Raw genomic sequence first — 13,096 nt, 5'->3', positions numbered from 1 at the left:
TTTTTGTATTATAATTTTTTGTAATAATGTCTTCATATTCCTAACTTTTGACAATTTATGGTAAAAGTTTTATCAGATAAGTTTTCCAGATTTTTTGTGTGGTAAGTCTAAAGGAATCGAAAAACACATCAGAGAAAGTTGTATAATGCATATGCTTCTTCCAAACAGAAAAAGTGATATCTATCATATCAACTAAGGTGGAAAACGAAAAGGGAAAAAAAAAAAAAAGTGGAATAGAAATACCCATATTTCCTTTTTTAACAAAAAAAGATTGTGTATGTTGGACGGGGGTTTGGAGGGTTGAATCTAACTGTCATGAACAAGCGCTTACCATTACGCTTACGCCAAAAGATATAAATAGTAGTGAAGATATTTTGATGGCAGGATATTAGGTTTATTAACATTTTCAGCGTTTGATCTTGACAGTGTGTGTATATATATATATATATATATATATATCAATAATGAGCTATAGCTAGTAGCAACCACTACGCCGAAATATATCAATAATGAGCTATAGCTAGTAGCAACCACTACGCCGAAAGCACTATAACTAATAGCGAATATACAATTTGCTAATAGCAAATGCTACACAAAAAGCGTTATAACTAATAACGAATGCTGGGATATTATATTTAGACAAAATATGGCAGGAATAAATTTACCCATTTTTATATTTTTTAATCACAATTCAAGCCCCTATACACATCAAGTCCAGTCCAATTCTTATATAATTATATAGGGAAAATGGCATTTTTTGCCCCTAAGTTATATACTTATAGCATTTTTTCCCCCTCAATTATTTATGTAAGCACATTAGCCCCCTAAATTATTTTAAAAGTGGTGGTTTTTCCCCCTGATATATTAAATTGACATTTCTACCCTTAAAGTAAACATTTTATTTTATTTTACTTCTCCAACAAATTATTATGTATATGTAGCGATGACCACAGTTTGGTTCGAACTGAATTGGACACTATAGTAATCGAATTAAAAGTTTTTGGTTATGATTCAGATCTAAAACCCAATATTTGGATTTCTATTTATTAAATTTATGAATCAAAAAAACTGGACCCTGAACCATGAACCGGTGGTTTCGGATCCGATTCGCAATTTTGAACCGTCTTTATTTTAAAATTTTATTTTTTTATTTTAAAATAGTCTAAATTCAACAAAAAAAAATGTATTTTATTTTTTCAGTTCGGAACATGAACCGGTCATTCCGGTTCGCAATTTTAATAAACTCTAAATATCGCGTTTTGATTCTAAATTGTAATTGGAATATTTTGGTTTGGTTGCTATAGTATCTCTTTGGTTTGAACCAAATTATAGTAATAATTTGTTAGAGAAGAAAAATAAATGAAATATTTATTTTAAATATTTATTTTAAGGGGAAATATGTCCATTTAACATTTCAGGGGGGAAAAAGAGTCACTTAAATAATTCAGGGGGGAAAAGTACTATAAGTATATAACTTAGGGGGAAAAAGTGCCATTTTCCCTAATTATATATGTACTGGCTACTAAATACCTTAAAAAGATTTCCTCCCTGATGCCTATTAATCTCTCAAATAATTAATTTCAACTAGCATCTATATACAAATTACAAAGTATTAATAATGCACCTGTAAATCCAACCCCCTACCCCTACTTGCTTGCAACATAGTACACAATCAAAATTAATAATCCTAATCTATTATTCTTAAGCTTATTCGTCGTTTATAATGTTGAAGTTTTGAAGGCATTTTTACATGGGTTGGCCTTGACCTTCCATTGTTGTTCAATATCCTCAGCTATTCTCCTCGCCCCCAATGATGTCCCAAGTAGACCTCGTTTTGTAAATCCGACAGCGTATAAACCATCCTCGCCTTTCCACCCGTTTGGGAATGCTTCATTTGGAATTCCATCTTTCTCCGAAAAGAAATGTTTTCCCTAAATAACACATAAAACACCGTTCCATTAATAAGAATCTAATTAATATTCTCCAAGTGTATGATTCGAATTATTCCTTTGAATATTTTCTCGATCATGAATTACAAATATGGTAATTTGACATTCCGCTAGCTACCTACCTAAAAGATAGAATTATGTATTACAAACTTTTTCGATATATAGATAGTTGTATACCTTTAACCAAGATGGGACGTTACTTTTATAGCCCGTGGCCAATATGATCGCATCAAAGTTTTCCACCGTTCCATCTATAAACTCCACCGCATGATGCGTCAATTTCTTTATAGCCGGAACAACCTGCGGGCAATAATATATAAATTCCATGTATTTTTAGGTGAAAAAAACCTACAACCATTACATGAAAGTGTGCACTGATTAAACTCAGTTCAACAAAGGATGAGATAAACCATCCTGAGTTGTCCATAGTTGATCGGCTCAAACAAAAAATGTCAAAACTCAAAAGGGTATTCTCACTGGGAGTCAAATTTATAATTTTGTGGTTACTAAATTAACCTGCTAACCAAGTTGTGGATAAAGTTAGGAATTTACCTTAATTTTGCCGGTTCTGATTTTGTCGAGTGTTCCGACGTCCAAGACGGGCGTTTTTCCGGTGGTGACTTTGAGTTCGAGGGGACCGATCTCCGGCCGGACGAGACCAAGATTTTCGGTGTTTCCGATGACAAAATGAGAAATAAATAGCAAAATACGGTCGGCTAGCCTCACCGGAAACCACTTGAGCAACCACATCGACAATCCAAACGTCGACCTCCCTAGCATCTCCTGCGGCAATACATGCACCTGCAACAACCAATGAAGGTAAAGATTCATGAATTCCTTAGTGCTTTAAACCTTTATACGTATAGTAGTAATATGTTGTTTTTTCCGATAATACGAAACATAACAAAAGTTGGGTTAACCCATCCAACTAAATTGAGGGATAAGAAGGTTTAGTCAATTCTTGGCCTGGACCATTTCTTGATTAAAATCATATTGTACTTTGGAACCCCATTACGTGCTTTATTTTTTTTCTTTTCTCTTTTTACAGGGAGATGGAAGGTGAGATCAGATCAGAGAAGATCAACTTGGAAGTCCCTCAAATCTACTATGGAAATGGTGTGTCAAGTACAACGCATGCTATATAAAGCACTGATAGTACAGATGAAACCAGGAATATAATTTTAGAAGGTACAAACAACTAGGTCGTCTGCTTCTAAAACCCTAACGTTGGTTGGTCAAACTTTTTAAACCTCCTACACTAATTTTTCAGATGCAACATTATATTCCCTAAGAACCAAGATTCTATCACTTTTGGTCACACGATTTTAACTTACTGGTTCAGTAAACAGTATTTTCAAACATATTTTTATCCTAGTTAGCATGTCATAGAGAGGAAACAAAAAAAAAAAAAAAAAAACCTTCTCGACTAATAAATTACTACACATACAGCAACTTAGGATTTTGTTACTTCTGCCATCATTTCAATACCTAAAATAGCCTATGGTTTCCTCAATTTCAACTCTACCATCTCCTAGGTCTTGAATTTATACACCCCTATACTTCATATTTTATACCTTATTGGCTAGTTCGACGACATAAAGACATAACTTTGAGAACGATTGAAAGTTATAAAGCTCGAATTTTTTTAACAGGATATGAAAAAACGAAGGTTATTTGTTAAATTCATTGAACTTACAGAATCCCTAACAACGAGAAACGGGTGAGCACTATAGTTGCAGAGGTCCAAACACACTTCCATGCCGGAATTTCCACACCCCACCACCAAAACTTTCCGGTCGTGGAAGGCTTTCCCGGTCTTATACTGGCTGGTATGAATAACCGGCCCGGAAAAGTTCTCCATGCCGTCGATATCCGGCACAACTTCCTCGGCATTTTCGCCGGTGGCCACAACAAGCCACCGGCACACATACTCCGTCACCTCCTCCGCCTTCTCCCCCTCACACCTCACCGTCCAAAACCCGCATTCGTCGTCCAGCTCGGCCCGAACCACTGTTCTATTGAACTCGGGCTGTAAACCGAACCGGTCGGCGTAGTCTTCCATGTAGGCCACGAATTGTTCCTTTGTAGGGTACGTCGGGAAGTGGGAAGGGAAGGGCATAAAGGGAAGTTCGCAGAATTGTTTGGGGAGGTGGAGGCGCAGCCGGTCGTAGGTTTTGAGCTGCCAGAGAGACGCTATGCAATTAGCCCTTTCAAGAATCAAGCTCGGAATGTGACGCTCTTTCAGGCAAGCGGCGGCGGCTAAGCCGGAAGGGCCGGCGCCGACTATAACCGGACCGGGAACCCAAACCCGTCTTGGCGATTTGGACATTTTCTTGGGCTCGAATTGATCGTGAGTTCTTTTCCCTTCCATTTCCTTCAGGCAGTCCATTAATAACCAAAATATATAAAAATATCAAGATTCAAGAAACCAACTAGAATACTAACTCCTAAGACCGTACCCCGTACGAGAATTACTAACTAGACTAGAAAACCTTGGACGACAAATTGGATTAAGAATAGGATTTGGTTGAGATGATGAAATTAAAGAAGGTTATGGTTTGAGGAAAGAGGAGACTGAGGTTGACAAAGAAGTTTAGAAGTGAATCAGAAAGGAATTGATTTGGGGATATGATATTGTAGGCTAGGCTGTAGTGTGTGTGTGTGTATATATACACACTGTAAGTGGGGGCATATCTTTAATAGAAACAACTACCACTAACCAACAACAATTCCCTCACTTTAACACTTTTTTCTTCCATATTCGAATGGGAAATATATACCGTACAACTTTGTGAGGAGAAACTTATTTAGTTATTTAGGTGGCCTGGCGGCCAGGAGGAGTGGTGCGTAGTTTGTGAAATTTGTATACCCAAACTCCATCTAATGAAATTTCAATGGATTTGAAGATGGAGATGATGAAAAGATGCATAAGTAGTGCATAACTAATTAACTATGTCGTATAGTAGTAGTTAATTATGCTCACTTTAACATAAAATTAATCGCAACTAAAGCTGTCAAAATGGTCTTAACACCTCCCGCCACATAATAATATGGGGGCAAGCTAGAGATTTGTAGTCCCACTTGCTTGCGGTTACACAAGAGCAGAGTTTACGTACTGCGTGCAGGATAGTAACTGCGAGTTTCCTTCATCTCCTAAAAAACTAATTGTTCTATTTAAATTTTGGCAAGGGAGTTTTTAAATTTTGAACTAATTTCAATTTGGAATATTTGACTCATTATTAACCATAAAACATTGTATTAATGCTTGATTTAATTATTTAAACTATTTAATTGTCCAACTATTAATTTTTTAAATAAATATTTATTACATTTAATTTTTATTTTTGTAGTAATATTGACATGTTGGTCTACCAAAAACCCACGAGCTCATGGTGGGGGCAAGGCAAGTTAGTATATATATTCCAGGCTTGTCCTAAGTCCTAACCCACCTTGCCAAATGGCAAGCTTGGGTGGTAGCCACACAGGCATGCTTTGACAATATTAAACATGTGTTTAGAAACTTGAAAAATGATTTTTGAAAATGATTTTTTGATTTTTTAGTGTTTGGCAAAGAGAAAAAATACTAAAGTTAATGAAAAATAGAGTCCAGTCAATAAAAAAATAGATGTATATTTACGGAAAATGACTTTTTTTTTTTTGAAAAGTCAGTTTCCGCTTCTTCTTTATACACCAAAGAGCTTCTACTTCGCTCCTTTGCTTCATCGGTTTTGAATTTTTTTTTTACTCTGTCGACGGATTTGACAGATCTCAGCCACTGAAAATGGTTTTCGGCTGTGGGTACGAAAATCTACAGTTGGAAACGGATTGATTTCCGACTTGAAAAATCAGAATTTGATTTTTCCAAGCCGGAAACCAAACCAAAGCTCTGGTCTAGAGGTTTTTGGCTTGGGAAACCAGTCCAGTGTTAAAGATGTGAAGATTATACAATTCTAGACCAGAACACTCTGTGATATATTTGTTGTCATATTATTTTGTTTGTGAATTTTGTTGTCATATTATGCTCATTTTCCCGCTCAAATACAGTTTTATGTGTGCAGCCAAACACTGGAAAGGAAAATATTTTATAAAAGATTACTCATTTTTAAAAAAATATTTTTCAGAAGTCATTTTCTTCTTTCCAAACGGACCTTAAATTACTAATCACGATGTGTATGAAGAGTTTGTAAGATTTATTTACATAAGTCACACACACACACACACACACATATATATATATATATATATATATATATATATATATATATATATATATATATATATATTCACCCATTCAAAGAAGTAAAATTTTATATGAATTAATTAGGACTAATAAAATCACCTATATATGTTACAAATTTCATTATTTTAAAAAATCCCTTAATTAAGTGTACTTTGAATTTTTTATTTTTCTTTTCAATAATCAAACACTAAAAAGTTCAAAAAATAACATTCAAAATGTCATTTTACAAATATTAATCTTATATTGTGGAGTCCTAATCCTAACAGTGACATATATAATAACAAAGATTCCATTTACATGTTCATACTTCATAATCAAAGAATGGGTCAAACTAAAAATCATTTTGCACACAAGCTAGCTAGCTGTGCTTCTGTCCCTCTCCGATCCGCATCGTCTTTGTCCCGCACTCTCTGATTTCCTCTTCGTTGAACCAGCTAGCCGGAGCCAAATTAAACCGTCCTTCGCCTCCGCTATCACCCTCGTCGTCTCTTCCAAACCAACTACTCCGTCACCGCCGGTTCACACTTACATCAACATATATATATATATATATATATCCACAGTACATATATATGGTGATGATGATATGGAAGCGGTCAAGCACCATGAGGTGGTAGTCCACGGTTGCGCCACCTTGTGATGGTGGAATGCGAGAAGAGTGGAGGATGGCGGGAGAGTTCTCAAAGCAGCGTTCCGTGATCAGATATTCAGATGGTCTGTCCTCCATGGCAAATTAAATAGTTATTTATTTCTGCAAGCTTTAGAACAATTTCAATAGTTGATTTTTTTTTTTTTTCAAATTTTATTTTTTAGGTGACACTATTTCATATTAATATCTATTAGCTAGGGGATATTTGGTTCATGCCATCTAAGGGGATGTGAGTATGTGACCATAATATTTTAATTCAAGCTAATCTGATTACATCCTCTTTTAAGTGATCTAGAATTACTATTCAATATTTCATGTTTACAATAATAATAATAATAATAATAATAATAATAATAATAATAATAATGGTCAAATTAGCCACCAACCAGAACGTGAAAATACAACATCACTTATAACAGCACTTTTCTTGTATTGTCAATTGGACCATATGGCTTTCAACATAATTGTTTACAAAATATCTTAGGAGTAATTGGGGGGAAGAATAAAATCAAAATCAAACTAAATATATAGACACTTAGAAAGAGATAAACTTAAAAATGGACACTAAATAAATTATATTTTAAAATTTTGAATAATGTTTTACAGACAAAAAGTGTCAATCACATTAACACTCATTTATTGTTGGGCGGAGGCGGGTGATAGGTCAAATCCAACAATTGGTGACTAGTGAGATTCTTGGACAGACATTGGTCAAGGGTCAAATCCAACACCTTGTCTATTGAAAATGTACGGTATCGGTATATAAGGAAATAAAGTTGTGTCTTCGCTGTGAACTATAACTTTTGACGTAGTGATGGGAGACTGACAGGTGCTGGGAGGCAGAATTGTGATTAAGGGACGAGTTTGGGAGGGAGAATTTTGGTCAGCACCTTACCTCTTGAAAGTATGGGAAGCGCTTGATCCTTACACTTATAATCCTGTTTTAATGCTAACTTAGCAATCAATATATGAATATATGATGCACTTAAACTAACAAAGTTGTTGCATGATAACAACATGCGAATTAAATGAATGTGCAACCAACTATTGAAGTGAGTACGAAGTTCAATGTAGATGGATAACCTTTATATATATGCTCATTCCTTCAAGTTAAAATTAAGTAATGTTGATATATCAGTGTAGATGTCTACAATGTGATATAAATTATTTAGGGTATAGTATATCTGTATATGGTCCACGCTCGATCTTATTAGCTCAAAATGGTCCAAAAGGGACGGGGCAATCAATTATAGTAGTAGCAGCGGCTTCAAGATTGGATTGATCCGAGCAGATTCCTTATTCTTCCTTGAAAAACCGGCTTCAATACTCTATAGGCACAGGTCAAGGTGAATCTAAATTATTTTCTTTTCAAAGCAAACATAATCATAACATTATTAAAGCAATGTGGTTAAAGGCCTTATTTGATAAAATAGTTAGTCTATAGGTTAATTTTAACTTATTTGACCACTATTAGCTTTTTGATTTGGTTAAAAAATCAATATAAGTGTTTGGTTAATTAGCTTTTTGTAGCTCCAAAATGCTAATTAAAATTCAAAAAATTACCCGAAGCAACTTTTTCAATTAGCTTTTTGAGAAAATGAAAATTATACCAAACAGTTATCAACTAACAACTAATTACCAAACACCTTTCTACAATCAGCTAATGTTATCAATTAATTATAACCTCTAATTAACTCAATCAGCTAACAGCTAACAACTATCAGTTAATAGCCATTTACCAAACAGGGCCAAAATGTTTGGTGGTTCATCGTCAGTCCACTTAGAGTGAGATGACCAAGACCCATTAGCTTTAGCTAGAGAATTTGCAGCTTGGTTTGTTACTAGTCATTTATTTTTACGGATTATGACTCAGAACTATATAGAGTGAAAGAATGTTGTACATAATTAATTTAAAATGAATCTAGACAAGATAAGAAGTGAGAAACGAATCAGTAGGGAATACTTCCCAATCTCCTGGGGATTCTATAATCACAAAAATTGTTTGGGGATGATGAGTGGGATAGATAATGGGAATCTAGAGGGCAATACATATATCTTCCAATACCCAAAGCCACTTTCACAATCTATTGGTGTCCTTTAAGGGAAGGGGTCGGAGAATGAGGGCAAGTAGTCCCACAACTTTGGAGAATCTGTAACCATTATGTTCTACTACTACGCTTTGTTACCTGTCCTTCTAAGAACACTAATAATACAAATTGCAGTGGCTGGCAAAGGTTCTTTCCTTTCCAACTCACAACGTGGTATGCCTTGGGTAAAAATATATTCCACTTTCACTTCTTTATGTCTTCTTTACATTTTACTTTTCGTTACATGCATTTTTGCTTGCCTTTCTGTATTTAATTTGCCAATTGTGCACCATCAAAATATCATGGATCTTGTGACGGGTGTTAAAAAAATTTTATTGTCACAGGTAAAGACCTAACAGCACGTTTGGTTCACGGAATGAATTTTGAGGTAATAGGAATGTTATTCCATAAGGAATGGAATAGGCAAGGAATAGAATAGGAATTGTATTCTATTGTTTGGTTCGCGGAAGGAATAGACTTTAGGAATTATATTACAGTGTTTGGTTGATTTAAGGAATAGAAATGAAATATGTTTTAAAAGACATGAATACCCTTATAAAAATATGTGATGGTGGTGGTGGTGGTGGCGGTGGTGGTGGTGGCGATGGTGGTGGCGGTGGTGGTGATGGTGGTGGTGGCGGCAGTGGTGGTGGTGGTTGTGCTGGGGTGGTAGTGGTGGTGGTGGCGGTAGCAGTAGTGGGGGCGACGGTGACAGTTGTGGCAGTGGTGGTGGGGGTGGCGACGGTTGTGGCGGTGGTGCTGCTGGGTGGTGGTTCTGGTGGCGGTGATGGTGGCGGCGGCGCTGGTGGTGGCAGTGGTGGTGCTGGGGTGGTAGTGGTGGTGGTGGCGGTGGCAGTGGTGGGAGCGGCGACGGTTGTGGCGATGGTGGTGGTGGTGGTGGCGGCGGCGGCGGCGGCGGTGATGGTGGCGGTGGCGATGACGGTGGTGAAATAGGATAAATTTATATATAGGATAAAAAATTAGGTTAAAGAAATGGGTAAAAAAGAAAATAGATTCTAAAATCTATTCCCGAGCGTTCAGTAATAGGCTAATACCAGGGGGGGCCCTAGCTAGTAATAGCTATTACCTTATTTGAGGTAATAGGCTATTACCAGGAATATTGTTCCTGGTAATAGAAATGGCTACCAAACAAAGGAATAGGCCTATTACTGGGAATGCTATGCCATTCCAATCGTTATGCGTTGGACCCGTGTCCAGCATGCTTGCTGGACACGGGTAATAGTGCCGTTAGGCACTGTTATCTCCTTTTTTTTTTTTTTTTTTTTAATTTCAGACCGCTTCATTGTAATAGTATATGTTCATAATTTTATTACTATATGTTAATAACTATACATTCATAACTCCATAACTGTACGTTCATAACTCTATAACTGTACATTCATAACTCCATAACTGTACATTCATAACTCCATAACTGTATATTCATAACTCCATAATTGTACATTCATAATTTTCGAAGCTCTATGTTCACAATTTTAGAGCTCTATGTTCATAATTTTATCACTATATGTTCATAATTGTAAGTTCATAATGTTAGAGCTCTTTGTTCATAATTCGATCAATAACTGTACATTCATAATTCCATACTGTAGATTCATAATCTCATAACTGTAGATTCATAACTCCATAACTGTAGATTCATAACTCTATAACTGTACATTCATAACTCCATAACTGTACATTCATAATCTTCGAAGCTCTATATTCACAATTTTAAAGCTCCATGGTCATAATTTTATCACTATATATGTTCATAATTGTAAGTTCATAATGTTAGAGCTCTGTGTTCATAATTTCATAATTGTATAACTGTATATTCATAACGGCATAACTGTACATTCATAACGGCATAACTGTACATTCATAATCAAAATAAAAAAATAAAAAAAAAAAATAACGCCGTTAACGGCAAAACGCGCGCGAATTTTTTTTTTTTTTTAACTAAATGACGCGTTTTTTTTTTTAAAAACGACGTCGTTTTGGACACGTGTCCACAATTCAATGTGGACACGGGTCCAGGGCATAATTTGCCATACCATTCCTGACCTATTCCGTGAACTAAACGGGCATAAATTGTATAGTTATTAAGATTCTATCTCCCTCCGCCTCCTAGCTAGGGACATATTGTGTGCCTCTCAACTTCAAGGATTCTCCTCACTTGTGTAAGAATGATGGTTTTATTAATAGACAATACTTATTACTTGGTACTTGGAATTGATAAGATTTTTAATGGAACATATAAATTAAAATGGAGGCTTTTCGACCACTAGTGGTTAGAAATACGCAAAAACACCTAGCAATCTACCCAACCAAATGTTTCAACCAATTTCGTTGGTGAATGATGTTTACAACCACTAATTAATGATAAATCCAATGTATTAAGTTTATAAAACTCAATTTGTTCATCTCAACAATAAGCCAATTTTGTACATTATTACTCTTAAATTTAATGTTTAGTAAATGGATATTAATTGAATGATCAAATTTGGAACAAAACCAATTGTCAAGGGACCATTTATAGTCAAATTGAAAGTCAGATCCAATTTAAAGTCGATGAAAAAAATTAATAAATGTCAATAGTCAATGGACCATTACTGAAATCAACTCTTAGTTAAAATTAACAATCAGAATTGAAACTCATTTTATTAGGTTCTACCTGTCTCATAGATTGAGACTTACAAAACGGTCTCACAAGAGACCAGCCCACGCCCTAACCTTTAATTTTTATCACTTGTGATTGGTGAATTTCAGCATGTATCTATGCGTGGATGTATAGTACAATACCACATGCATATATGTTATATCGCATGCTGCAATATAGCTAGCTAGGTAGGGCAGTAAAGTAATAGTAGCAGCACAACCAGCTAGGAAATAACACCTTCTTGATGTGTCAAAAACACCTTTTGGCACGTAGGGAAATTAATAAGCAGAAGAAGCTAAGTAGTCACCAGAACACTGAAAGATGTCGTCCATTATTAACTTATAACAACCTGAAAATGATCTTAAATCAATTTAAAAGTCTTGTTCCGACCACTTTTTGTATCCAAAAAAAAATTTGTTGCTATTTCTAATTATTTTTTACTTTCAACTTAATATAAGATCACTTTTAAGTGGTCGAAAATTTCATAATTTTCATGAACAACAAAAAATAATAAACTTTGATATATATGGTGACAACCGTCAAAGGGCCCCCTCAATTTACAATTTTTTTTGTGTGTGTGTGTGCCCATCAAGCAATAATTTTCTTCAGTAGGGCAATGATCATTCCTCTCAAAATTGTCAAAGTGTTTCAGTGGCGGCCTTTCCCCCTTGACAACAACTTGCCAGTTGCCAACCTCTCCTCGCCACTTGGCCTCCTCATCTCACTTAATTCCCTTCATGTTAGTTCTAGTACTCTACCTAGCAGCCAAGCACACATTTATAACAAATCTAGAATTCCACCTCGTATTTATGTAGTAGGATTTGGTGGAGTCGGTAACTATATATATAAGCTAGCTAGGATTGCATTGAATATGACCCAAAGTGAGATTTTAGGGTAGGTGTATATGTGTATTATTATCAGATTTGATCTCCAGATTAAATAAGAAGTCTTCAAAGATTTGAGAGATGGATTTGAGATGATTTAGTTGCTTATAAGTTCAAAACGTGGACGAAAGTGGGGGCTCTTTTCCATCATGCTCCAGAAGGAGATTTAATTCCATTAGATGGGAGACACATTTTTCATTTCATAACTCATCATCAAAATGTTACGCTTGACTTAATTAGTAAAAAAACTTGTAATTTTTAAGGATTTGATTTTGACTTTACGATCTCCTATATACTTTACCATCATATTTTCATTACAACCTTTAGTACTTAGTTACAATAACCTAGTTTAGCTTTGTCCTCGGGTACAAATAAAACCATCACCTATACACATGCATGATTTAGACCGGAAATGTGAGTAGTGTCACGGACTATTTTTGTGACCGCGTTAAGACCCAAAGAATGAATGGGCTAACTAGTTAGCTTGCCAAGTTCGTAGATGGGGCATTAATAGTGTTATGGCTTGTTCTGTCTTAGATGCTAAGGTTTGGCCGAGTCATGCCGACCCCGTTAAGTTTGGGGAGTTTGTCGTTGGTCTTGGACTTTACTAGCAAGGAGACCGATG

The 13,096-nt window shown here is 35.5% G+C and overlaps 1 protein-coding gene across 1 annotated transcript; it reads right to left on the bottom strand.

The window, feature by feature from the left end:
* Nucleotides 1-1,520: 1,520 nt before the first annotated feature.
* LOC109186297 (indole-3-pyruvate monooxygenase YUCCA2) lies at nt 1,521-4,574 on the bottom strand. The gene is made up of 4 exons (XM_019336220.1): nt 3,646-4,574; nt 2,502-2,750; nt 2,127-2,249; nt 1,521-1,931 (listed from the first exon to the last, which is right to left on the bottom strand). Exons 1-4 carry the CDS (start codon nt 4,336-4,338, stop codon nt 1,719-1,721), a joined length of 1,278 nt encoding a protein of 425 aa, XP_019191765.1. The 5' UTR covers nt 4,339-4,574; the 3' UTR covers nt 1,521-1,718.
* Between the last annotated feature and the right edge of the window lie 8,522 nt (nt 4,575-13,096).

Source organism: Ipomoea nil, unplaced genomic scaffold (genome assembly GCF_001879475.1).
Source record: "Ipomoea nil cultivar Tokyo-kokei standard unplaced genomic scaffold, Asagao_1.1 scaffold1407, whole genome shotgun sequence".
NCBI lineage: Eukaryota > Viridiplantae > Streptophyta > Magnoliopsida > Solanales > Convolvulaceae > Ipomoea > Ipomoea nil.
Note: the sequence above shows the minus strand (reverse complement) of the source record. Positions and strands in the feature narration are given on the sequence as shown.